Below are 26,530 nucleotides of genomic sequence, written 5' to 3'. Positions count from 1 at the left end.
CACCCTGAATATATCTAACACTTAATCCATATTATTAGTACTAATTGAGTACTTTGAGATGGTGAGATAGAGTATATTTCACTGGAGTATGGAGTAAGAGTGACTGAGATTTTAATCCCCAAGGCTGTGACCAGTTACATAATCTTGAAAGCCTTTAAACTTGTCAACTCATCTATAAAAAGAGGCAGAAAACTACAATAGATGGGGGCGCCTGGGTGGCTCAGTTGTTAAGCGTCTGCCTTTGGCTCAGGTCATGATCCCAGGGTCCTGAGATTGAGCCCCACATCAGGCTCCCTGCTTGGCCGGGAAGCCTGCTTCTCCCTCTCCCACTGCCCCCTGCTTGTGTTCCCTCTCTCTCTGTCAAATAAATAAATAAATAAATAAATAAAATCTTTAAAAAAAAAGAAAACTACAATAGATGATGTGTAGAACATACCTGGTACTTAATACAGGCTCCAAAAATTGTTAGCCTCATCTTCCCTAGTATGGTGACATGTCTCTCCCTCCGTCCGCATACTTGCTTTGCTGGTTTTGTGATATGTTAACTTGGTTAGGCTGAATCCTTAGTGTTCCCTTTGTAGGATGTTTCTGGTTATGGTGGGCTAACAGGAGGGTTGGAGGACAGAAGGGAGGAAGCAGCTGTTGTGTATCTCACACACACACACACACACACACACACACACACACACACACACCCCTTCTCCCACTTATTCAATCAAACACGAATCCAAGTGCTATTATAAGAGATCTGCTGTAAGAAATTCTGCAGATGTGATTAAAGGCCCCAATAGGTTGACTTTAAGTTCATCAAAGGAAGATTATCCTAGGTGGGCCTTAATTAATCGGTTAGAAGATATTTAAAGGAAAGCTTAGGCCTTCCCTGAGAAAGAGACTCCAAAAGGCTGCTGGGTCTGCAATTGTTCTCTCTTCCTGACCATGATGTGTGGACAAGCTTCAAATCACCCTCATGCTCTTCCAGCCTACTTGTGATTTTCCATTCCTGACTGATTGCCTTATAGATCCTGGACTACCTTGGCCAGCCACATAACTACAAGGCTAATTCATTATAATAAGTCAGTCTCTCTCCCTCTCCCTCTTTTCCTTTCTGTAGACAGACAAACAGACACACACACACACACACACACACACACACATACACACACTGCTCCCCCCAGAGTTTTGCTTCTCTGACTGAACTCTGACTGATTCATCTACCCTTCAGATTATAGAGTCGTATTATCAGGGTTGGAGTTTTATTCATCTTGGCATTTCTAGTACACATAGTAAGTGTTCAATAAATGTTTATGGACTTTAATTCATTGTGACTTAGCCCCCTTCTCTAGGGATAGTTTTTTAAAATGCAGAAAATCCATAGTAGGTCAATAATAGGTCAAGATACCAGGCCTGGATACTGTAAATCATCTAGCTTGTGGTTTTCTTAGGAAAGAATGGGATCCAGGCAACAAGATTAGAAGAATAGGGGGCTGGGGAAATGTTACAGATAGTAATAGCTACAATTTATTAAGCCACCTCTCTGTGCCAAGCACATGGCTAAGAAATTGACATGATGATCTCATTTAATACTACTATCACCTTACAAGATACCTGGTATTATTATCTCCATTAACTGATGAGGAAATGGAGGGTCAGAGAGATGTTAAGCAACTTGTCAAGGTCACACAGATTATAGGGGATTAAACTGGATTCAAATCCAGTGAATGTGACTCCTGAGTCTAACCACTAAGCTAACTACTACTAACTACTAAGCATTCCTAACATACTAAGCTGTACTGCTCTGAGGAAGCTCAAAAAGCCCAAGAAGTCTGCCTAGCTGCATTCTTGCCCTCTCCCCTGACAACATGAGGTCCAACTGGCTTTCCCTGTGCAAGGAAAATCCCTTGTCTCATAAAGCCCTAGGTATGGCAAAGACAGAGGGTCAGCAGCCACACACGCAAAGCACCAGGCCCCCCAAAACCCACTAGGGCTGTGTTTAATACAGGAAGGAGGAGGCTGCCCCAGCACACATGGGCCAGTGTGCTGGAGGTGTCACTGGAGTGCTCTCCTTTTACACTAAATGCCAGTCTCAGAGTGATATGTACATTTGTGGATGGAAGCCAGAGCAGCAACAAGGGAGATGAACTGGTATCAGGCCCAACGGTTTTCCTTCAAAGCCTTCCCAGTAGAATCCCATCAAATTAAAAGGCCGCTGTCCATGGTACTACAGAGAGACAAGAGTTGAGGTTATATGGTTCCCTGATCAGGGAATCAAGACCAAAAGGGCCTCAGCTCAGTTGACAAATGAAACTGATGCACAGGGCTGCTAAGACCAAGGTCAGTAATGAAGCACACTGTGAGTCCAGATGTCTCCTCTCAGAGAGATGCTCTGTCTCATGCCCAGAGACCAGATTGTAAGATGTGGCTTCTGCTGACCTTTTTAGCCTTGCTTATACCATGCTCCACCACATTCTCTGGGCTCCAGTCACAGTGGCCTTTTTAGAGTTCCCTCAACATTGTCATCCTCCCTCCTGCCACATGCCCTTTGTACATACTAGACCAATCTCTTCCCACCTCTTTGCCAAGTTAGCTCATACTCTTTCAGATCTCAACTTAATAATCAATTCCTCTGCAAAGTCTTCTTTTATTCCCTCATCTGAATCAGATTTCAAAAAAGAAGCATTCACACAACTGTTTTTCCTTTCCTTACAGGGCTTCTGTTTGTAATTACATGCTCATTAGTATGATTATTTGATGAATGTCATTCTGAAAGCAGAAAATTTCTTTTCACTTTTGCATCCCCATGGCTTTAGTGCAGTGCCTGGCACAAACTAGGTGCTCAGTATACAGTTGTTGAGGGCTGGATCTTTACTTTTACTTGACAGGAGCCTATTAATTGGTCCCATACTGGACTAGGTAAGGGCCCAGGTCAACTCATTCTTGGTCCTGAAAAGAGAGTTCAAAGGATCCTAAGTATACCAGAGAAAACTAATTTGAAAAGTTAGGGCTGCTTCTTGCCCTAGAAAATCACTAATCTAGAAATGAGTTATTACTGTCCTAAAGTGGTTAACCCATTAAGGCCAAAGTTCGACCACTTCAAGACAGAACCTGTTACATAAGACAAGGACAGACTGGCTATGGAGGGAAGGGAGAGGATTCAAGGTGTCAGGAGGCCAGGAAAGCTTCAATCTGATCTGGTGTTAAACACAAGGCCCTGGACTTCAGAGACCCTGCAAATATGTGGTAACTAGGTAACTAATGAACAACATCGTGAAAAGAGCACCCAACTGCAAAACCAGAGGAGGAGTCTAGAATGGAGAAGATGACCCAGATAATGAATTCAGCAGAATAGAATCCACTATACTAACATTCAACTTTTTTAGTTTCCTTGTCCTTTCCATGATAATCATTCTTGTTTTGAAACCTGTTTGTCATTCATTTAGCAGAGTATTGGCCTAAACATATATGTTTATGTGTGTATATGTACATGTATGTACGTATATATGGATATATTTTATATGTAGTTGACCCTTGAACAATGTGGGGACTAGAGTCAGTGACCCCCATGCAGTCAAAAATCCACATATAACTTTTGGCTCCCTTAAGTCTTAATGACTAATACCTTACTGTTGACCAGAAACCTTACTGATAACATAAGTTGATTAACACATATTTTGTATGCTATATATATTATACACTATATTCTTACAATAAAGTTAGCTAGAGAAAAGAAAACATTATTAAGAATATCATAAGGAAGAGACAAATACATTTATAGTACTGTATTGCATTTATCGAAAAAAAAATCTACATGTAAGTGGACCCATGTAGTTCAAACCCATGCTGTCCAAGGGTCAATTGTATATATAAAATTTATCCACATATACATATTAAAATATAATCTTTTAAATATGAATATATAAAATATAATCTTTTAAAAAATTCTCACAATCCTCTGCGATAAAGCTCCTCTCTAAAGATCATGAAACAGAGAGTGGATAAATTAAGAACCATGTTAAAGCTTATATACTCAGCAAGTGGTAGAACTGAGTGTGAACTTTAGGACTCTCAGAGCTACTAGGACTTTTAGGACTCCACAGCCTGTGTTCTCAACCATAATGCCAGTGTCATACCAAATGCCAGGCAGTGGAAGTCATGACTTTATTTTTTAACCAGACTGCAAGACCACTTGTCCTACTATTTACTTTTCTTTACATATACTTACTTTGTAATTTAAGTGGATTTCTCAGCATCTATGAAATCATCAGAATTGATATGATAGCTGTATTTTCTAGTAGTCATGACCATAAATACCTAATTTTGGAAATGAAAAAAGTCCACATAGTGCTTAGAAGCACCTTGACTACCACCCCTACTCCTACCATGCTCTGGGAGCCCCACATTATTCTATCCTGAACCATGTTTTTCAGCCTTCATAGTGGATAAGAGGCATTATAGAAATGGAACTAAACAATGTATGATTTAATAAGAGCTGCCTGCTGGTTGGTGTTTTTCTGAGGGTGTTTTGAAAGCTGGCCGCTTCCTACCCCAGAGGTGGCTACACTTCAGTGACAAGAGGCAAAAGGGTCCCAGTTTGTACCATCAGCTCAGCGCTTAAGGCGGTTTGGTTGAAAAAAACTATATCAATATCAGTGATCATCATTCTCATGATGACAATGATTATTTTACATATGGCTGCTTTAAGGGTGAATGGCACAGTCTCATTTGTATGCCAGCATCTGGCAGGCTGTCACACATCTGCAGAATATAACCTAAATTGTGCTATTAATATTTCCCCTTTGCATTCTCCCCAAGGCATCTGTCTCCCAAAACGCCTAAAGAAACCCCCCTCCCTCTTGAAGGCCTAGAGGCAAATCCAGAAAACATGTCACCTAGACTGGGGACAGCAGGTGCTCAGAGTGACAGCAGCTGAGACTGAGCAGATTCCTGGCTCTTGGAAAAGATGTAAAGGGAGAAAGGGAACCACAACCCATATTCATTCTATTAGCAGCTGTACTTCCAGGCAAAATCTGTAGGCAGGTTCTCTGAGGCTCAGATAGTAGGTAGAGTCTGCTCTGTGAATAACAAGAGGTGCCAGACATGGTCCTGAGGGTCAGGTCTTAGTGCCTCGATCACTGCCATTGCTTGCTTAAAGCTGCCTTCCTTAGAATGCCTTGGCAAACCAAGAAACAGACTCTTACGTACAGAGAAAAAAGTAATGGTTACTGGAGGGGAGGTGGGTGTGGGATGGGTGAAATAAGTGACGGGAATTAAGGAGCGCACTTGTGATGAGCACTGGGTGTTGTATGGAAGTGCTGAATCACCATATTGTACATCTGAAACTAATATTACACTGTAAGTTAACTAACTGGAATTTAAATAAAAACTTAAAAAAAAAAAGCCTTGGCAACTATCAAGCACTCTTTTTTTTTTTAAAAGATTTTATTCATTTATTCATGAGAGACAGAGAGAGAGAGAGAGAGAGAAGCAGAGGGAGAAGCAGGCTCCCAAGGAGCAGGGAGCCTGATGCGGGACTCGATCCCAGGACCCTGGGACCATGACCTGAAATGAAGGCAGACGCTTAATCATCTGAGCCACCAAGCACCCTATCAAGCACTCTTCTGTGGTGGAGATGAGCTAGCTGTGTACCAAAACCAGGTCAATTTTTTTTTTTTTTAACACGCATAGCTATACTATATCTCCCAGCCTGCTTTGCAGTTAGAGGTAGCCATGTGACTGACTTCTAACCAATGGAATTCATACTATTTTAGGGCCTGGCCTAAAAGAGCCTCCTGTGTGTGGTTCTCTACAATCCTTCCTTTTGCTGTCTTGACTGCAGGTAAGGCTGGTGACAGTGGGGAGCTGCAAGATGGAAGGACCTATTTCTCTGATTCACAGTTTGGAGGAGGTTGCTTGCTGGTGGGGATCATCCTACTGGACTTTATAATAACAGAAATCATCTTTTATGTGTTTGAGCCACTAGGTGGTCTATTTTTATCAAAACATTCAGAGCTTTACTATAACCAACGTACTCTTTAAGTGAAATTTCCTGCTTAAATTTCATGATCACTGGGGCACCTCGGTGGCTCAGTTGGTTAAGCATCCGACTCTTGGTTTTGGCTCAGGTCATGATCTTGGGGTTGTGAGATTGAGCCCTGTGTCAGGCTCCCCGCTCAGTAGGGAGTCTGCTTGTTCCTCTCCCTCTGCCCCTCCCCCAGCTCGTTCTCTCTCTCTCTCTCATTAAATAAATAAATCTTATAAAAAGAATTTCATGATCAACTGTCTACTGGATAGTTCTACTTCAGTGATCTATTGCACTTCAAACTTGACCTGCCCAACCAAAATGGTATTTTCTGTATCTCAGAATGTTCTAGGTACTCAGATACAAGAATGGTCATACAAAGTCCCTTCTCTCATAGAATTTACATTTGAATATGGGGAAATCTAAAATATACACACACAAAATTTCAAATAGTGATATGCGCCGTGAAGATAAGAGGGCTAGAGGGCTATTGGTGGCTATTTGGCAGTTAATGGGAAAATGGCCTCTGAGGAGGTGACATTACATTGAAGTTTGAATGATGACATGTAGTTAGCCACGTGAACTCCGGGGACAGAGTATTCCAGAAAGAGGGGACAGCAAATACAAAGAAGAGACATAAGAACAAGGTTTATCTAGGAACAGATAAGAGGTGAGTCGGCTGAAGCAGAGTGACTTCAGGGAGAGTGATACGATAGGATATCAAAGAGGAAGGAAGGGCCCAGATCATGGAGAATCTTATAGTTCAAGGTAAAGAACTTGGATTTTATTCTAAATTCATTGGGAAGCTACTAGAGTGTCTTAAGCACAGGAAGAATGAAATCTGAATTAAATACTGAAAGGTCCATTCTGTTATGGGAACATGAACTATGTAGAAGACCAAGAAAGAAGGGAGAATAAGCAGGAGATTATTGCAGTCATGCAGATGAGGGGATAGTGGGGATAGTGGCCTATGCTCGAGTAGGGTAGCAGGAGTGGAGAGGGAGAGAGAGCAAGGAGCTGATTCGAGATATACTTCAGACTAAGCACTAGTGGGGCTCATAGATTGGGTCGGGGGTAGGGAGGCTGGTGAGTGAGAGAAAAAAATCCATACTGACTCCTAGGTCAGGCGCTCAGCTGCCTGGGTAGAGAACTCATTACCTGAGAATGGGAATTTAAGTGAGGAGTCAGGAGAGGTAGTATATATTGTATTATGAAACAGAGGGTCATTATAATGGAATTAGAATGTTGGCTCAGACACTCATTCAATAATTTTCTTGATGTCGCTGGATTTTTAGCTATTAGTAATATTTACAGTAGGGGGGTTGTTATATCAAATATACCTTTGGGGCATGGGGACTAGAAGGAAGCATTATGGGGATGTGAGGATTGCTAATAAAGCTTGGTTTCTTGATCTGGACGCTGGTTACACAGATGTGCTTTGTGGAAATTCATCAAGCTGTAAGATTATGATATGTGCACTTCTCAAAATGAGATTCAATGCATGAAGTTCCTATTGTAGTGCTTGGAATTCAATAAATGGCAGCCAGTATTATTTTCACCACGCTGATACAATGAAAACCATCTCATGTGTACCTGCGGTCCATGCTGCCCATATAGGCCATTTACAAATCCTTTCACCCCGAGGAAGGAAACCTAACTGAATTCTGGGGTCTTATCTTATAGTTGATAAAGTTGCAACTGACTTGAATCCATGACACACAAATGCCTCTGTGCAAACAAACTGACTCCGAGTCCCAACCCAGACGTAGTCCTGGACCACTACATCAATAAGTGATTCTCTAAGTTTGTTAGGATGAAGGATGGATGCCAACATAATTTAAAAGGGAACAGTCCTCCACAAGCACTAGGAGTTGTGGTAGCGATGGCTTCTTTCTCTTCTACTTCCCCCCAAGTCTGCTCATACCTGAATACTTATGATTCAAGCCAACTGGCTATTGGCCCCCAGGAAAGGATACTAAAACTTTGATTGGTTATTTCAAAGTTCCAGAGGTTAATCCTCAGGTCATCAGCTGACATGTAGGTCTCATAGTCGCTGTTGACTGATATAGAGTTGATGTGATATGTGTGTGCGTTGGCAAACACTCTTCGCGGGGTGGCCTCCACCATCAGGTCCATGGGTCTCAGGACAGGCACCTGGGATGGAAGAGAAACAAATCACTTCAGAACCAAAGCTCTTCACCGGGGAAGAAGTGTGCATGTTTATGTCTTTCACCATCACACACAAAATCATAACCACAGTTAAAAAGCTTGAAGTTAGAGAAGCAGACTGATAAATCCCATGTTCCTGTCTCCTCTGTAACTTCTAATTTTATTTTACTTTTTTGTCTATTCCTTCCAGTTTTACTTCCTTCTCAAAAGATGTCACCATCACTTAGCCCTCATGGGCAATTTCATCCTTTATAGACTCTGAGCTTTTTTTCCTCTTCGAGGTGACCTCATCCTGGGGGAACTGAACTTAGAATCTGCTGTGCTGTCATTAGCTTCCAGAGTGTCCCAGGCAGCTTGTTTGTTTGTTTTAAACAAGAAGTATAGTTTAAAAAGGAAGTTGTGGGCAAATTTTAGAAATATCTAGTTCAACTTTGATCTACTACATTTATACTGCAGGGCTTAGGAGGTCTAGACCCCATCCAGGCTTTTTTCTTCAATCTTTAAGGGCATTTTGGGAAAATATATAACCACCCAAGATTCTAAGAGCCCAAATTCAGCAGTTAGTATATAGGGCACTCATTGACATCCTGTTTTACCTGGAAAAATCTTGGTTTATACCTGTTGTCTTTGTGTACCAACAACATAATATCCACTTTCACATCAAAACTGTCCTAGTTTGGACAATAAAGTATATGGTTATCTTACTGATATATAAAGTGTGATATATCAGTGATTATTTGTTGAATGAATGAATAAGAATATTTGAGCAAATGTTTTCTTCCTCACTGGTCAAAGAATCAGGCAGTTAAAATCGGTTCCCACACATGAAGCTCTTCCTGGCAAATATGAACAAAGACCCACCACTCTTTTGACTCCCTCTTTGAATTCAAGGGCACTTCTGACTACACCTGGGTGAACTGGCTCCTGAGACAGTGAGAGAGAACACCAATGCCTGCAGGGTACAGATTAAAAACAAAACAAACCCAAAACACAGATGTGGTCCTTTACCAGAAACAAGAAAATAAAAGGACCAAAAGCTATTTCCCTTTCAAGGAAGTCATCTCTTGCAACTGAGCTGACTTGCTGACTGATTTGCTTCCAGGTGGTCGATTAAGACTTCAACTTCTGGATTTGTTTTAACCCAGGGGGTGATGGGAAGAGGGCAGAAACAAAGGTTACATTTTGTGAAGTATACTCATCTCAACAGTATAACCTTTTATAAAACAGAATTCTCCCAGTTTAGTCTTTTTTTTTTTTTAAAGATTTTATTTATTTGACAGAGAGAGACACAGTGAGAGAGGGAACACAAGCAGGGGGAGTGGGAGAGGGAGAAGCAGGCTTCCCGCTGAGCAGGGAGCCCGATGCGGGACTCGATCCCAGGACCCTGGGATCATGACCTGAGCCGAAGGCAGACGCTTAATGACTCAGCTACCCAGGCGCCCCTCTCCTAGTTTAGTCTTGGAGGAGCTTAGCTCCCTCAAACTTTTGAGAGTTTTTAAATTAAATAATTCAGAAGAATCAGAGTACTGTATTGCTGTGGTGCCAGATAGGTGATGTGAATGTAGGAAGAACCAGGGATCCTCTGAACACCAGGAAAGGGAGGGGAGGGAAAGTCTTTGTGAGCCCTCCACCCCAATTATGGATAATGGTTTTAAAGCATAAGCTCAGGGATGGCAAGAACTGCAAGATCTGGGTTCTCATCACAGATTCATGACATACATAAAGGCTGTGTGACCATGGGTGATTAACTTTCCCCTCTGGGCTCTTGGGATACTATCTGAAAAACCAGTAATACCCACTGTGCCCTAGTTATCAGGAAGGGTAGTTGGGATCTATGGAGATAGTATGTCCTCTGGTTCACCCTCCTTCTCGTCCTTTCAGAAACATTTATTGGGCTATATACAAGGTCCTGGGGCAGTGGTAGAGCATTTGACTGCAAGGTCCGGGGCGGGGGTGGGGGGATCCAATTGGTGAGCAAAACCAGACATTTCCTGCCTTCATCCAGCTGCTCTAGATGGAGGAGGTAGATATGAAGTCATGTCATAATAAAATGCAGTAAGTGCCCCAAAGGAGAGGATATCGTGAAAGGGGGGATTTAACATGGTCAGGGAGTCCCGGAGAGCTGTTGCTGAGAAGTATGGGATGGATGACTGTGAAGGATGAAAAGATGTTTACTGGTTCAGGAGGGGGAGGGAAGAATGTTCCAGTTGGAGAAAACAGCACATGCAAAGGTCCTATGGTGGGGGTAGGGCAAGAATGAAGGGCTGATAGGTCAATGCGGGTGAGACAGAAAGAGGGATGGGAACCAAAGTAAGAGATGAAGTAACAGGATAGGTCACACGCAAGCCCCACCAAACAAAGATTTTTGCCATTATCCTTAGAGAAATGGGCAGAAATAAAAAGATTTTTCAATGACTGTGGTATGACCAAAGTTTGATGAGATCATTCCTGATGTACAGTGGAGTACAGGTTAGAGGACAAATGAAGTAAAAGTTTGGAAAGGAAGGTTGATACACTATCGAACACCAATGAAGGGTGCATCTGAGTCAAGACTTTGTAATGGATAAAAAAAAATGTCTCTGCTCTTGCGAATTCTCCCCACAAATATTTATTGGGCATTTACTCCTCTGTGTCAATCATTCTTCATACATCGTCTCTGGGAATTCTTTCAACAGCTCCGTGAAATAGGCACTAATGTGAGTATTATTACAAAGAGAAAGCTCAGGTTCAGAGAGGCTCAGTCACTGGCCCAGGGTTGCCCAGCTCAGGAGGCTGTGGGGGCTCTGAGGCATCGTCGGAATTTAATACGAGAGCCTACCTGACTGCAAAGCTGGTGCTCCTTCCACTGTCTCCCACCATGCTCCTATATCATACATGGCAGGAAGTGATAAATGCTCCATTTGTGACATGAATAAACTGCACTAGTATTTAGGGAACTGACAGTATTACTGATAATAATAACTAGTGGTAGTTAAGCTGCCTCTAGAAACCTCAATTAGGTGTTGTAGGTGTCCTGGTATTTGAATGGCTGGGTGGGTGGTGGGGGGGGACTCCTCCGTGTGCTTTTAAAAACACATGCCATGCTTTTGTAGTCTGTCATAAAGGAACTCCCCACCTGGTGCTTTTGAGGGCTACCTGTGCTTCCTCTGTCCCCTGCCCCACCAGAGGTAGCAGAGTTCAAAGTGGGCTCCCTAGGGCCACAGAAGAAATGCAATCTGCAAGGACTTCCTGTGGCTCCTTCTACACTCCTCCCTGAGCCTCCTTCATTACTGCGCACTGTCTGCAGAGGCTTCCTGTGGCTGTGGTGACAGGGAGGGAGCATGACAGCCAGGATCAAGAGGCATTACAAAGTGGGAACTGCCAGCCCAGAGCGTCAGCTTAACGTGACGGGCCTGCCTGCTAATTCAGGCTGACATATTCCATGATGTACCACTTAATGGGGAAGGCTCCGTGGAGGTGTCTGTGGAGGGAGCCTCTAATGCTTTCCCCAGATAAGGCAGAGAGATGAATGTTATTCATGCCAGTCCAGCACCATTCCCATGCCCAGGTCAAGGCCTGTTCACTGCCTAATGATGCCCCTCACAGGAAGGAAGAGGTCTGGTTCAAGCTGGACAGCATGACGGATCAGGAAGCCCAGCTGGGACCGTGTTTGGCAACTGCTCTGGCTACCTACCACCTTCTGGGCCAGGCAGGGAGAAGGGTAGGACACCATGCTCTGAGTTGGTCCCACCGGCACTCATGAGGGCTTTCTCTGTATGGCGTTCATGGAGGGCTTCCATGCCCTGTGCCAATCACCGTGTTAGAGCCCCCCTGCCCTGAGTCCAGGGCTCTGCTTCATTCAGCCCTTGGCCTTCTCAGGGCAAAGGCCTGGGGAAGATTCTTCTGTTTGCCCATTTCTTAGGGGAGGTTCAGGGAGGTGAAGTATCCTGTCCACGGTCACATGGAGACTAAGCCGAGGGGCTGAACTGAGGCAATTTGGTTCCTGAGTGAGCACACTACTGCAGATGAAACTATTAGAGGGAAATATGAAATTGCCATTTTTGCAGGTCAAAAATCATCAAATCTCCATAATTGCATATAGTTCAGCCTAATACTTTGGAAGAACTCTGTGCTATGGAGATGTGACATTGACTCATGGAACAATGAATCTTGGAAAGGCTCTTAGAACCTTTTTCAAGGACCATCCTGCGTGTGTGTGTGTGTGCATGCGTGTGTGTGTGCGCGCATGTGTGCATACGTGTGTGCGTGGGTGTGATGAGGATGGGAATTTAATGAGAGGCTGTGACTGGCTAGGTTTTACCTCCTTCATCACTCTTGGCAGTACGTTGGGATTCTCAATCATATCTTGCTTAAATAAATTTTTTTCTGTGAATAAGGAAAGTTTGAAAACAACTGGCCCAAGCAGTACCTACAATGTGCAGATGAGGGAATCAAGACCTGCAGGGGTGAAATGCCTTGTCCAATCACCCAGGTAGGGGCTGCCAGCACAGTCTGGGTTTCTATCTTCCATCCCACAGCTTCTTCTGCCCCCAAACCATGTGCCTGAACCATTCTCCACAGGACCAGAACCCCCTTCCTGCCAAATGTCAGAAGGAAAACTGGACAAAACTCAGGTTCAAGCCAGGACCTTTTAGCTTGCAGTTCAAAGCCTCTTTTCCGAGCCATGTTGGCAGCGGTGGATGAGGCTAAAATCAACTCTGAGACCAGGCCTGTGCTGCATTGTGCTTGCAATAAGAGCATCCTTGGCCCTCAGAGGGCGCAGGTGGGTCTGCAGTGCGCTGCTGGATTTCCCTCACGTCCCTCCCTCAGATCCTTCCTCTTCTCTGCACCTGGATTCAGTTTCCCCTCATCCCCTTGAGCCTGGTTTCAAAGGAGAAACACACTAGCCCAGTTGGCAAGACAACCAGCATCGTGTTAGAAAATCGGCCAGGTAAGGTCTCACATCCCAAGAGAACAGTCTCAGAGTCTAACCTGCCAAAAGCTTACAGAGATAGCTCTCATCTGCAATATCAGTGGGATGCAAAGAGCCCAGAGAACCACATGGCTGCCTCCTTCTCATCACTGAGGTCTTTGTTCAGTTATCACCCCCTGAGAGAGGCCTTCCATGCCCACCCCACCTCAAATAGTGCACCCTCCGCTCACTATCCTCTTACCCAGCTGACTGCTTAGCAGGTTTTAAACATTTCAGCAATTCATCAGTGAATTCTCATCAGTATTCTATGATTTAGCTTGGTAGATATTATGATCTCTGTCGCACAGATGAGGCAACTGAGGCCAGAAAGTTTAAGTAATTTGTGTAAAGTCACACAGCTTGTACGCATGCCTGGCACTCTGGACTCTGGAATCTAAGCCTTTGGTTGAGCTCTATTCTGGGCCCTGGAAGAGCACACTGGGGTGTGTGGGTCAGAGACAAGTAAAGAGACATTTCAATGCAGGGGATCTGTGCTGTGATGGAGGTTGCTAGGCACAGCCCAGGCTGTGTTGGCCAAATGGGCTCTGTGTCCACCTGGGGAGGTCAAGGGAGACCTTGAAAGCAGAGGGTTATGAAACCAGGCAGGGTGCAAAGGGTTTGCAGGACTCCATCAGGCAGAGTGGGGGGTGGAGAGGAGAGGGGGCTATGCTCTAGTCAGAGGGACCAGCACAAGCAAAAGCTCAGACAGGAGAGAACAAAGAACATGTGTGCAAGTGTGTGACTCCACATGTTTCTGGGGGAGGGTGGCCATGACTTCACTATTGGCTCAACAAACGCTTAAGTCCACACTCCGTATCAGACATGAAGAAAGCCTGAATTGGGGAAGGAGACAGACGTGGATGGGGTGCAACTGAGGTGTGGTGTTTAGGAAGGCCTCTCTCAGGGAATGACTTTTGAGTGGAGACCTGACTGCAGTGAGGGAGGGAGCCTGACGGCTGTCTGGGGAAAAGCATTCGTGGCAGACAGAAGAGTGCAAAAGTTGGAGCACGTGAGGGTGGAGCATGACATTGGAACTTGAGGTTACAGTTTAGGAGGAACAGCAAGGAATCTTTGTGGCTGGAGAAGAGTTTGTAAGTGAACAGTAGCAGCAGATGCAAGACCAGTAGTCAGTGCTGGATCACAGACGTGACCAGGAGGGTAAGGAAGGTTCAGGTAGCTGTCCAACACACACTCGCCTTCCCGTTTAGAAACTCCTGGCTCGCTCTCCCTCTCTCACCACTCCTTCTGTCTCTCCCCACCCCGCCCTCAGTCTTCCTGCCTCGGCTACTTTCTCATTAACTTTCCTGCCTCTCCTCTTGGAACATACAAGATCATCTCTCAGTCCCCAGAATCCATTTACTAACAAAATGAATGTTGCTGTCATTGGGCTTATTTGGCGACCATGCGGGCGATTCTTCACAATCTTCCACAGCACCTAAGCAGGCATCGGCGGGTCACAAAGCCCCCCTTCAGAGACACACAAGGAAAGCTGTGCAGAATCTTGAAGCCCTTGCGGCCCCCACTTGAAGCAACATCTGTGAAAATGCACAGCAGGAAGAGGCTAGAGGTGAGGACTCAAGTGCCTTCATGCACCGACTCTTCACAGAGAAAAAACAACAGCTGTGTTTACCATGGCAACCTCCGGTGCCCCAGCAAGCTGATAGACTCAAGGCAAGGCTCAGAAAGCAGAGATGGCCCGATAGAAGCTAAAGAACAGAAAGAAGATGGAGTCATGGGGAAGGAAGAGAGAGAGAGGTTCAGGCGTAGAAGGATGTGAATGGATTTTAGCAGATCGGTAACCCTGGGTCAGATATGTTTGAGTTCAGCAGACACACATTTGAATACCCTTGGTTGTTAAGTACAAATAACATAATCAACATTATGAGGCCTTTTGAGAAAATTGCTATCAGCTTAAATCCATGTTTGCTCCATATCTCCTTCTCATTGTTCAACAGATGCTCCCCACCACTCTCCTAATAGTTGAGATATTGAGATACCAATACTTCATATTGGGACTAAGAGGGTATATTACAGTCATGGGTCAGGTGGTCTCCGTGTCCTCACTTAGGAAGGACATAGAGCAATGTTATGACCACATAATGGCCACAGATAAAACCTTCAATAAACACGTATTGAGCATTTATGACATGCTAGGCAGTTACCACACACAGTGTCTTTGGGAATCTTACCGGAGGCAGATAAAACACAACGGCCTATGTGATGGCTTCCCAACAACTATATGGAGCAGCTTTAAAGGCAACCTTTTGGGGCGCCTGGGTGGCTCAGTCAGTTAAGTGTCTGACTCTTGATTTCAGTTCAGGTCATGATCTGAGGGTTGTGATTACAAGCTCCACGATGGGTGTGGAGCCTGCTTGAGATTCTCTCTCACCCTCGCCCCATGCCCCTCCCCACTCTAAAAAAAAAAAGGCAACCATTTCCCCATATCGAACTTCTATATATTTTCCTTTCTGAAACCAAATCACCTCAGGAGATGCCCACAGCCTAAGTCTCCTTCTCTTTGCAAAAGAAAAACACAGAAGACATACATTCACTCATCTTCAATCTTACTGTGGTGTACTATCCAAGATATAAACACTTCTGGGACAGATAACTGGATGATGCCTTTAATCAATGCCCCACAAATGTCACCAGCCCCAGCTCAATATAGTATGAATTTATAATAGTTTTACTTTTTATGTTTAATTATTATTTGTCAGAATTATATGTTTATGTTGTTCAGGTCAGCTGTATTCTATTAATAATTTTATTTTTTTCTATTAATAATTTTAGAAGCAATTATATCCACAGAATCTTAAACCCTTACAGTCATACATTCATGGGGGGAGGGGAACCTATTTTTGTTGCAGAAATGATCAAAAAAGACTTTTAACATTTATTTGGGGGAAGTGAAAATACATGTTTCAAGAAGAAAAGCAACATAAAATTCTGACTTTTAAAGAACTTGTTCACATATTCTTTTAATGGATATTGGTGGGTATCCAGTTAAGATGGTATTTAAATTCCAGTGGATGCATTAAAAAGGTGATATAATGGTTTTATTTTAAACTGCCTATGTTCAAAATACTCCTGAACTCATCTTCTATAATTATTTACCATTATGATGGAAAATGCTTAGTCATCTACTTATAAATGCTCAGAAAGGTACACAAGTTTTCAAACTTCTTCTAGGGGGTACACGAACACCAAATCTAAAGTTGTATGGTGTAAGAAAATTTTGCAAGTAAAACTGGGCTTGAATCCTGGGTGAGCCATTTACCAGTCACATGGCCTTGGGGCATTATTTCACCTTTTGCCATGGTAATGGTCCCTTACATAATGTTAGAGATAGCAACTGTCTCAGTAGTTTTTAGAAAACTTAGCACAGGGCCCGATGCATACCATCTAATAAGGAAGAAACATTGATGGAGAATCTACTTTGGTCAGGATTGTGCTGAGTACTCTATGCATACCCTGTTACTGAACCTTCACTGTGACCTTAAGAGGTAGGTGCTGGTATTGTTCCCACTATCCAGATGTGGATGCTGAAGCAAAGGAGGTCATAATGCTCGCTTAAGCTGTGAAGGTGCCCTTGAACTTGGCAATCTCACTTCAGCCTCTATGATTGCTATTATTAGAATTCTTACCATTAACTTCCTATTGTAGAAATATGGTCCATTCTGAGAGACTGCTGAGGGAAGACTTTAGGACTTTTTCTATTGGCTATGGGGCTTAGGCATCCCTTCTATCCACCCAGGGAATTCAGTCGTGATTACAGAACTCAGCATTGCTCAGGAAAAGTGGCTAGTGGGATGACTGTTCACTGGGTAGCAATTAACTTCATCGGAAAAAAAAAAAATAGCTAAAGGCTTTTCTGGTTAGGAGTTTTCCAAATAGCTTCTGTCCACATTGTCATGAAAACCCTGGAACAATATGGTCGTTCATCCAATTATCAAACCAACCTGGGGGGCAGAGTCTGGCATTATGTGTACCCATTATTAAAGGGTAATTCAGTGTAACAAAGCAAATCGAGTATGTACAAAGACTGTCAAATAAAATAAACCACTAACAAATTAAATTACTTCCCATTTTCAGTGGGAAGAATGCCAGTCATTTTTCATTTTAAAAAGTATGCGTCTTAATTCCATTTTTTAAAAACATGAAAAGCAGCATGTGAAGGTCTCTTGTGCTGTCTGCACTGACGTTTATTTTCCACAGGCACATCTTTCCTGGTCCTGGGGCATGCTCTTTCAGAGAATTAGTGAAGCATTAAGCCTCACCCTGGTCAAAAAACTTGTTTCCTCCATGGACCAGTGGTGGACGGAGTTCAAAAAGCAAGAGCGATAGGTTGGCTCTGGCTTACAGCGACATATCAGAGTTGTTTCCAAAATGAAACTGCCACTCAAGAGCAGTCCGCCAAAACCCCCAGGGAATCCTATCCAAATAATATAATTTTTAGATTTCCCTGATCACACCCTTCAACAGCCTCAATATGTCCCTGATTTCTTTTACTGGCTTTGTCATGTAGATTGATATAAGCCTTAGAGGAAAAACCCCTTTGGACCAAGTCAGGCTTTGTGCTTCAGGTTCTTAAATATCTGAGAATTATATTCTTTCATTTGACAAATATTTATGAAGGGCCAATCACTGCTCTACATGGTACATGTAGAGAGTGAACAAAACAGCTTATTTGTGGCACTTAAAGTCGAATAGAGAAGAAAGACAGTAAGGTCTCAAGGTAGATAATTCTGTCCTCAACTGTCACTGACGCATTGTAAGGAGATGTATTGTGTTTCAAGAGAGGGAAAAAGATAGTGCTTTATTAAAAAAAATAAGGGCTCTAATTTAGATTGGGGAATTCGGTGAATTGTTTTCAGGGTAGTAAAAACTCACCTCCCAAAAGCAGGGCCAGAGCATCCTCTAAATCAGTGGCTAATTTTACCGTGTGGCAAGCCTGGAGATACTTTTGGTTGTCATAGCTGGGTGTATGCTACTGGCATCTAGTAGGTGGAGGCCAAGGATGATGCTAAATGTTCTATGATGTACAGGATAGCCCCCAGCAACAAATCATTATCTGTCTCCCAAACTAACAGTTCTGAGGTTGAGAAACCCAGCTCCTAAGGAAACCCATCAGACACAATGTCTAAACCTAGGATAGAGAAAAGATACCCAGTATTACCTTGCACAATAGGTAGCAAAGAGTTTCTGTTTACAGAGATGTTTGGAATTAAAAAGTATACACACACACACACACACACTCATGTATACATAAATACTCATATACATATGTATATACAAATATATAGTATATATATATATATACACATATATACTTTTATGTACATGAAAGACTTATCTTCTATTGCCAGCTATAAGAATGACCCACAACCCATAAAAACTGCCTGAGGAATTAATATATATTTTTTACACCCAATGCATCAAAGATAGTTTTTTATGGCAGACGAACAATTTCATGCTCTTAGTGTCTTTGACTCCTTTTGGCCTCTCTATGGAAAAGACAGGAAAAATATCTTTCCGTCAGAAGATAAACTCACTATCTAATTACCAGTCCATGCAGCAGCCTGTAATTCTGCCAGTTTTATCTTATTTTTTTTTTCTCCCAGACACTTCCATTTTCTGCCAACATTGCTATTTCTCAAAGCATGTTTCCCTGTTCACTGCCTTTCCTGTTATTTCCCTTGATGTTTCACATTGTGTAATTCTGCAGGAAAAAAGGAGACATCTTAAAATATCCCAGTAGGGGAAAATTTCAATTAACACTTACAGGTGGGGAAGGAGACGGGATGGGAAGAGGCAGTGGTGTAATTTCTGATTAGTTTGGTTAGATTAATCACAAAACTGTGTTTGTTTTGTTTTTCAACTGCTCTTGATAAGAGTATTTCTAAAAATCTATCCACACACTTTCTCCTATCAGTGATTAGCATAAATATCACTGAGTCTTTGATGGCCAAGATTGACAACACCTCAGGAGCATCATACTACATTCTGTCATTCTACATCTGCAGAATATACAGAACCAAGAGGATAAATACAAAACTGATATTTACCTCAAGAATCGTAGAGTTGGAAAGTTACATCTGAGAAGTCATGACACTGAAAAGACGTGGTGGTGTACAAAGAACTTTGAAACATGGCCTTTCAGAGATATGCACAAAGCTATACAAATAGCTAAACGGTGTCAGTTCTGCCTCCCGCCAACAGATGGCGGTAGTGATTACTAATGACACCGTGATTTAAGTACACAGTTGACTTATGAATCACCTTTCAGAACTGCATCCTCTGGTTTCCATTCCTGGTTGCATATAAGAAGCAAATGAGGCATCTTATTAAAAACTGATGCCTGGGCCTGAGCACTGATCAGTTAAATCAGAATACCTGTGAGGTGGAACCCAAGTACTGGTATTTCAAAAGCCCTCTAACTGCCAATATGTAGAGAGCCATGGCTGAGAGCCAATGAATCTGAGGGCATAGATGGAAGGGTTTCCATACGAGAAACTTATAACAATGGTTATCTTTTGTGGTATGAGATTATACGAGTTTAAATTATTATTATTATTAAGATTTTATTTATTTGTTTGCGAGAGAGTTAGAGAGAGAGACAGACATCGCGAGCAGGGGGAAGGGTAGAGGGAGAAGCAGACTCCTCGCTGAGCAGGGATCCGGTTGCGGAATCCTATCCCAGGACCTTGGGATCATGACCTGAGCTGAAGGCAGAGCTTAATGACGGACTCACCCAGGCTATTTTTATAGTTCTGTACTGACTGAGGTTTTTATGTTAACTTTAAGAAAACACTCTGATGTTTTAAATAAACAAGTACGAAGGAAATCATTTATGGAAGACAAAAATGACAGCAAAAGGTTACTATTCAAAATAAAGAGTTCCTAAAAATTGATAAAAAGACAACTCAGTAAAAATATGGGCAAAGGATAGGAGTAGAAAATTGAGAGAAAGGGAAACCCAAACGACCAGGAAATATATAGAAATATGCCCAACCTTACTAGTTGTCAAGGAGATGCAAGTTAAAGTTTTGAATCTTTAATCTTATAGAAGATTAATCTTATTAATCTTTAATTTTTACTTATAAAAATTTTACTGTATGCCAGTCACTGTTCTAAGTCTTTATCACTATTAATTCATTAATACACATAACAACTTTATGAGGTAGGTATTCATATCATATCTCTTTACAAAGGAGGATAACAGACATAAAGCAGTTATGTGTCTTGCTTAAAGTTGCACAGGAAGTATGTGCTAGAGCTGAGACAGGTACTTCTGTATTCTAGCAAGAGCATCCTTACCCTTAACAACTACACTAAACTCCCTTATCCCTAGTACCCCTACTTGGATGGGCAAAGATTACAATGACTAATAATACTCTATCCTGGAAATGGCAGGAGGAAATGGGCACTTGCTGGTTGGATTATGAACGGCAACAAAATTTCAGAAGGTGACCTGGACGTAGCTATTAAAACAAAATAATGTACACATCTTTTAATTAAACAAATCCTACTTTAATGGAAATTACAAAAACAAAAAATTAGCTTGTGATACTATATGTTTATGAACATTTATTGCAGCATTGTTAGTTATAATTGCATTATAGCAAAATCTAGAAACAACCCAAATGTCTATCAATAGGGGGATGATTTAACAACAGTACACACATACTTTAAAATATATGCCATTATTTCAAAGAAGAACTGACCTGAGGAGATGCTAATATTACTAAGCAGAGTAATGTGTATAGTATGGTCTCAATTTTGTAAAAACAAAACAAAATCCTATCCATCCACTAATGTTAATATGTGCTTGTGTAGGCAAAGAGAAAGGTATGGAAAGACACATACCAAACTAGTAACATGAATTACACACTGAGATGTGGGTCCACAATTTAGTATTATTCTGCTTGTTGCTGTAACCATGCATTAATTTTGGAGCATAAAAGAAAAAGCAAAATCCCAATGTCTAATGTCCTGCCAGGGCAGGATTCTTAGGATTCTTCAGTCTGCACCAGACTCTTCCTGGGAAAACTGAAGTGGCTCTAACGAGAACAACTTCCTCATTCTTACCAGCTCAGATCTGCTTTCTTGAACTGTCTATCTATTAGTTCCTTAGGTCATCAAAGAGCCAGTCCAGCCCCTTCCTCCACACAAAAGCACTTGAGATATTTGAGGCTAGCTCTCAACCCATCCCATGCCTCATTAAATAAATTATACCAAGACCCCAATCTTCATACCCCACTAATGGTCAGGGCTGCTTCACCTCTGCTGAAGCTTTGCTTTACTGAACACATCCACCAGTTCTGACCATAGAGGGACCTGTATTCTTCTACACAAGACATGTGTTTTTTCCCCTTAGGTAGTTTAAAACTGATTTACCTCCCTCATAGTCCATATCATGTGCTCAATTAAAATTCCCAGGTCTTTTTTTCAAATAAATGAATGTCAAGTCAAATGTCTTCTAGACTACTTGAGTTTTTTAACTTGAATATGATTTCCTAAATTCTCCCCCCACTCCTCCAGGATTTACCCATTTCTCTTAAAAGTTAAATACAGCAGTGGGGAAATGGTATGTGTGTGAGTGTATGAAATTAATGAATTATGGATTCTGGATAATCAGATTTTTCTGTATCATGAAGAAGATGGGTGAATGAGTTTGGAAGGCAGAGAACACAGGAGAGTGTCCTGTAGTTTGGCTGCAGAGTGGGAGGTACCTGAGATCTTCCATTCCCCAAGGGCAGGGCTGAATTTGAAATGTAATAATCCTGGAAAATAAACCGTTACATGAAGTGGGTGAAGGGAAGAGATAGCTCTGGAGGAGAAGTTTTGCTAGTTCCAAGGAGAGAGAGCAGGGAGAAGCAAAGAATGGAGGTGAGGGAATGGGACGAGAGAGAGAAGAGGGTGTCTGAGAAAAGCAGCAGCACATAGGACTTCAAGAGAAAAGGAATGGCAAGCTTCTGAAATAGGAATGGGGAAAGAGAAGAAAGCGGGAGGGGTGGTGAGGGGCAGGACATTATCGAGTCTGGACTGTTTAGATGTCAAGAAACAGAAACCACCTCAAACTTACATTTAAAAAAAAAACTCCTATAAAACAAAAACAAGAGGATTATTGTAGGACAGAAAAACCATGGGGCTTATCAGGACTGGAGATGCAGCATGTGAGATAAAATAGGGATGTGGCATGCTGTTAGGGACCTGGGAACGATGCTTTGTCTTTCTGTCTCTGTGTCTCTCTAGGGCCATCTGGTCTCTCTCTCTCTCTTTTTTAAGATTTATTTTTTTTTAGAGAGAGAGCACCCCCACCCCCTCCAGCGTGAGTCGGGTGAGGAGCAGAGGGAGAGAAATTCTCAAGCAGACTCTCCACTGAGCGCAGAGCCCAACGCAGGACTCGACCCCACAACCCTGAGATCATGACCTGAGATGAAACCAAGAGTTGGACGTTCAATTGATTGAGCCACCCAGGCGCCTCTGGGGCTGCCTGGTCTCTTATCCTGCTTCTTCCTGGATGTCTGGCTCTTTCTCTTCTCCTCACCAACAAAAGTTAACTCCATCTGTTTATGAGTCCGACTGTGGCTTCCAATGGTCCCTCTAGTCCTAGCTCCATTACACTTTCAAACCGAGCGCTCATCACTATTGCAAAGGAGAGGAGGGAACAAAGTAGGAAGGATGGAAAAGTCAAATCCTTATAAGGAAATCTCACCTCTTCCCTTGTATATATCACATTCATAATTATCTCCATACCTCACTTCCAATGACCCCTTTCTTTCCTTAAGTCCTCCCACAGCCTGACTGTGCCAGTTAATAGAACTGCCCCCATTCTTCATGCCATGTATGTACTCAATCCAGTGGAATTTTAAGACTCTTGTAGAAAAGGATGAATTTTCTAGCTTCCTCTTTCAACCTGGCACTATTTTGACAGTCTTCTTGGAATCATTTCCTGACTAAAGCTCCTAGTATTATAATTCAGACTTCTAAGAGTCTCTTGTTCAAGAGCAAAACACAATTGGCCACTCCTCCCTGGATAGAAAATTTATTGTGTTTAGAATGCTGTTATAACTGCCCTTCAATCTTATTTAGGAAATGAACCCATTTCTTTAACTCTCTCTTAATATTGTCCCTCAATTCCCTAACAATCTTACAAGTTGTGACTTGTCCGTGGCAATCACATACTTTTTTAGAGTAGATTGTTACAGTGTGTTAGAATAAGAGTTTATCCTGAGTAAAATTTGGTAATTACTTCTTCTGGAACAACATACTATCTTGGATGAATTATGCCTGGTCTGGTTCTACCTAACACTTTTATATTATTCACTGAGACCCTGGGATGTTTTTTTCACACATTCGCTTCCTCTTTTCACATTCTATACATGAATGGTAGGATTTTCTCTCTGCATGCACCAGCACTATGCTTTGCCCTTTTAGAACTCTGTATCCTATCTGTTCCCCTCAAGTTAGTAAGGTGGCCATCCATTTCCTTATTCATTCCTGACCTCTTCTTTGTCCCCAAGTTTTGCAAAATGTGAGCCTATACAATGGTGAAGAGCAGGAGGGAGGGTGCAAGGATGGAGCTTATAGACTTTCAGGCTGACTCATAGGACTATAAACTATTAATTTTCTTTTCTTCCTGAAGGGAGGAATATGAATTATTTTCTCCAATAGCCAAAGCAGGGGGCCCCTTTAAAAACCATAAATCTCTGAGGCTAACAGTTAAAAGGAAGGGAAAACTAATCATACAGATGGAAAACAGGACAAATATGCAGTTCATTGAAAATCACTGTAGTTGAACACTAAATTACTCCACCTGACTTCCACTTCTTTCACATTCTACTGAGAACGCATTTTGCATCTAATCTGGGAATAATAATTATATACTGAATTGCATTAATATGTGGATTCAACTATATATGCTTAGCATAAAACAGAAAAATGAAAGAAGGAAACATTTAAATAACGTTGACTATTGCAACTGCATTCTACTCAGTGGAGAGCAGCTCTATGTAAGTATGAGATGGGGGGAGTCAATCTGCCCTTTCCTCAGACTGGCTGACTATGGATCTTATCTCTTAGCATCTTGATATACTGAATGAGCTAGTAAGGTTTAAAGCAGTCTTGGGGTGCCTGGGTGGCTCAGTCGGTTAAGTGGCCGACTTATGGTTTTGCCTCAGGTCGTGATCTCAGGGTTGTAAGATGGAGCCCTGTGTCAGGCTCCGCACTGGGTATGGAGCCTGCTTAGGATTCTCTCTCTCCCTCTCCCCCTGCCTCTCCACCTAGCCCCTCTCTTAGAAAAAAAAATAAAGCAGTCTGTTTTTCATAAATGGCCTTTCAGGTTTTTTTATATAGCTCTCTAGTATACATTATTCTTTATATGGTGTGTATTTATATATACTTATTATTTTGTACAGAGATTACAAAAACTATGTAAAGTATATCTATGGGTGATTTAAGGGATTTTTCAGGGATACTTTTCAACAAACTTGACTCTTGCATTAGGGGATGACTTTGGAACCCAGCCTCTTCAAAACTGCCACTTTATTGACCCTTTTATAAAATACCTACCATTTCCCATATGCCATTACCTCCTTTAAGCTTCACAAAAATCCCACATGGTTGATACTGTTTTATAAATATTTTACAGATATTTAAAGAACTGAGGTTCTCTGAAGTTAAATGAAATAAGTCATGAGGTCATTAAGTTAGGATCAGCAGAGACGGATCCAAACATAATCTGAATTCATGGACCATACTTTTTTACTATGTCAGGGACTCTAAAATCTTGGTACATTTCAAGCTTTTCATTGGCTTAGGGGTATTCTATCTTCTTTTGTCAGGGACTACAAAGTGTATGATATTCTAAATACTTAAAAAAGTTAATATAACTATTTGTAAGCAATATTTGTTGAGCACTTACTAAATGTAAGGTGCTATTAGTATACTATAGCTATGGAATAATCTTTTTCCAAAAGTGGCTCAGAAATTGAGAGGATAAAACAAAGAGTCAAATAATACAAGGAAATCATCAAATAATTTGTAGGAAGGAGCCAATAACAGGGCCCCGGTAAATCATGATAACGACCTTGGAATTCATTCTAAGTGATAAGGGAAACCAATGGAGGCTGTTAAAAGGGGAGTGAGAGATCTTATTTGCATTTTTAAAACCTCCTTCTAAGTACTTTGTGGTTATCAGATTGTTGGTTGGGGGTGGGGAGTGGAGGGTGAGTGAATGTAGGAAAACAATTGGGAGGCTTTTTAACAAGGAAGTGATGGGTATAGGTTAGAAACAAATTGGCAGAACAGAGAAAGGTAATGAAAGAGAAAATAGAACAGTTACAGATATAAGCTGCCTTGAAGCAATCATGGTAAAACAGAGAAAAAGTGGAAATCAGACTTATCAACATGGTTTATAGGCCTGAGGAAATGACACAAAACAAAAGGAGGGTGTTATACGCAAACAATGAACCATGGAACACTACATCAAAAAACTAATGATGTACTGTATGGTGACTAACATAACATAATAAAATAAAATAAAAAAATTTTAAAAAGTACAAAGATATAAAAATCAATGAAGAACAGATTGTATATACACAAAACAAAGAGGATCCAATGTATGTATAATTGTTGGTTATGAAAAGATCAAAGAAATGACTCTAAAAAAAAAGATTAAAATGTATTTATAGGGGCGCCTGGGTGGCTCAGTTGGTTAAGCGACTGCCTTCGGCTCAGGTCATGATCCTGGAGTCCCGGGATCGAGTCCCGCATCGGGCTCCCTGCTCGACAGGGAGTCTGCTTCTCCCTCTGACCGTCCTCCCTCTCATGCTCTCTGTCTTTCATTCTCTCTCTCGCAAATAAATAAATAAAATCTTTAAAAAAAAAAATAAATAAAAAATAAAATGTATTTATAAAAATTCTGTGAAATAAAGACTCAAATCCAAGATTGAAAAGATGGGAAGGGTATAGTAATCAAAAAAAAAAAAAAACAGTCAGGGAAAGTTTAATACCAAGGCATACCCTAGTGAAGTTAGGTTACTGTAAGCATGAAGAATATCTGTGGGTTACTCCTACACTGTTGGTGGGAATGCAAGCTGGTGCAGCCACTCTGGAAAACTGTATGGAGGTTCCTCAAAAAGTTGAAAATAGAGCTACCATACGATTCAGCAATTGCACTACTGGGTATTTACCCCAAAGGTACAAATGTAGGGATCCGAAGGGGTACATGCACCCTGATGTTTATAGCAGCAATGTCCACAACAGCCAAACGGTGGAAAGAGCCAAGATGTCCATCGACAGATGAATGGATAAAGAAGATGTGGTATATATATACAATGGAATATTATGCAGCCATCAAAAGGAATGAGATCTTGCCATTTGCAACGACG

At 41.9% G+C, this 26,530-nt stretch overlaps 1 protein-coding gene across 7 annotated transcripts in view; it reads right to left on the bottom strand.

The window, feature by feature from the left end:
• PPP2R2B (protein phosphatase 2 regulatory subunit Bbeta) overlaps positions 1-26,530 on the bottom strand; it is a 444,097-nt gene that overhangs the window by 50,552 nt on the left and 367,015 nt on the right. For all 7 annotated transcript variants that reach the window (XM_081826892.1, XM_081826894.1, XM_081826893.1 and 4 more), the window contains one exon: positions 7,993-8,170. In XM_081826892.1, coding sequence (XP_081683018.1) covers positions 7,993-8,170 — 178 coding nt within the window. The remainder of the gene's footprint in view (positions 1-7,992; positions 8,171-26,530) is intronic.

The sequence above is a fragment of the Leptonychotes weddellii genome, chromosome 7, assembly GCF_054177405.1.
Source record: "Leptonychotes weddellii isolate Sample4059 chromosome 7, ASM5417740v2, whole genome shotgun sequence".
Lineage (NCBI taxonomy): Eukaryota > Metazoa > Chordata > Mammalia > Carnivora > Phocidae > Leptonychotes > Leptonychotes weddellii.
Note: the sequence above shows the minus strand (reverse complement) of the source record. Positions and strands in the feature narration are given on the sequence as shown.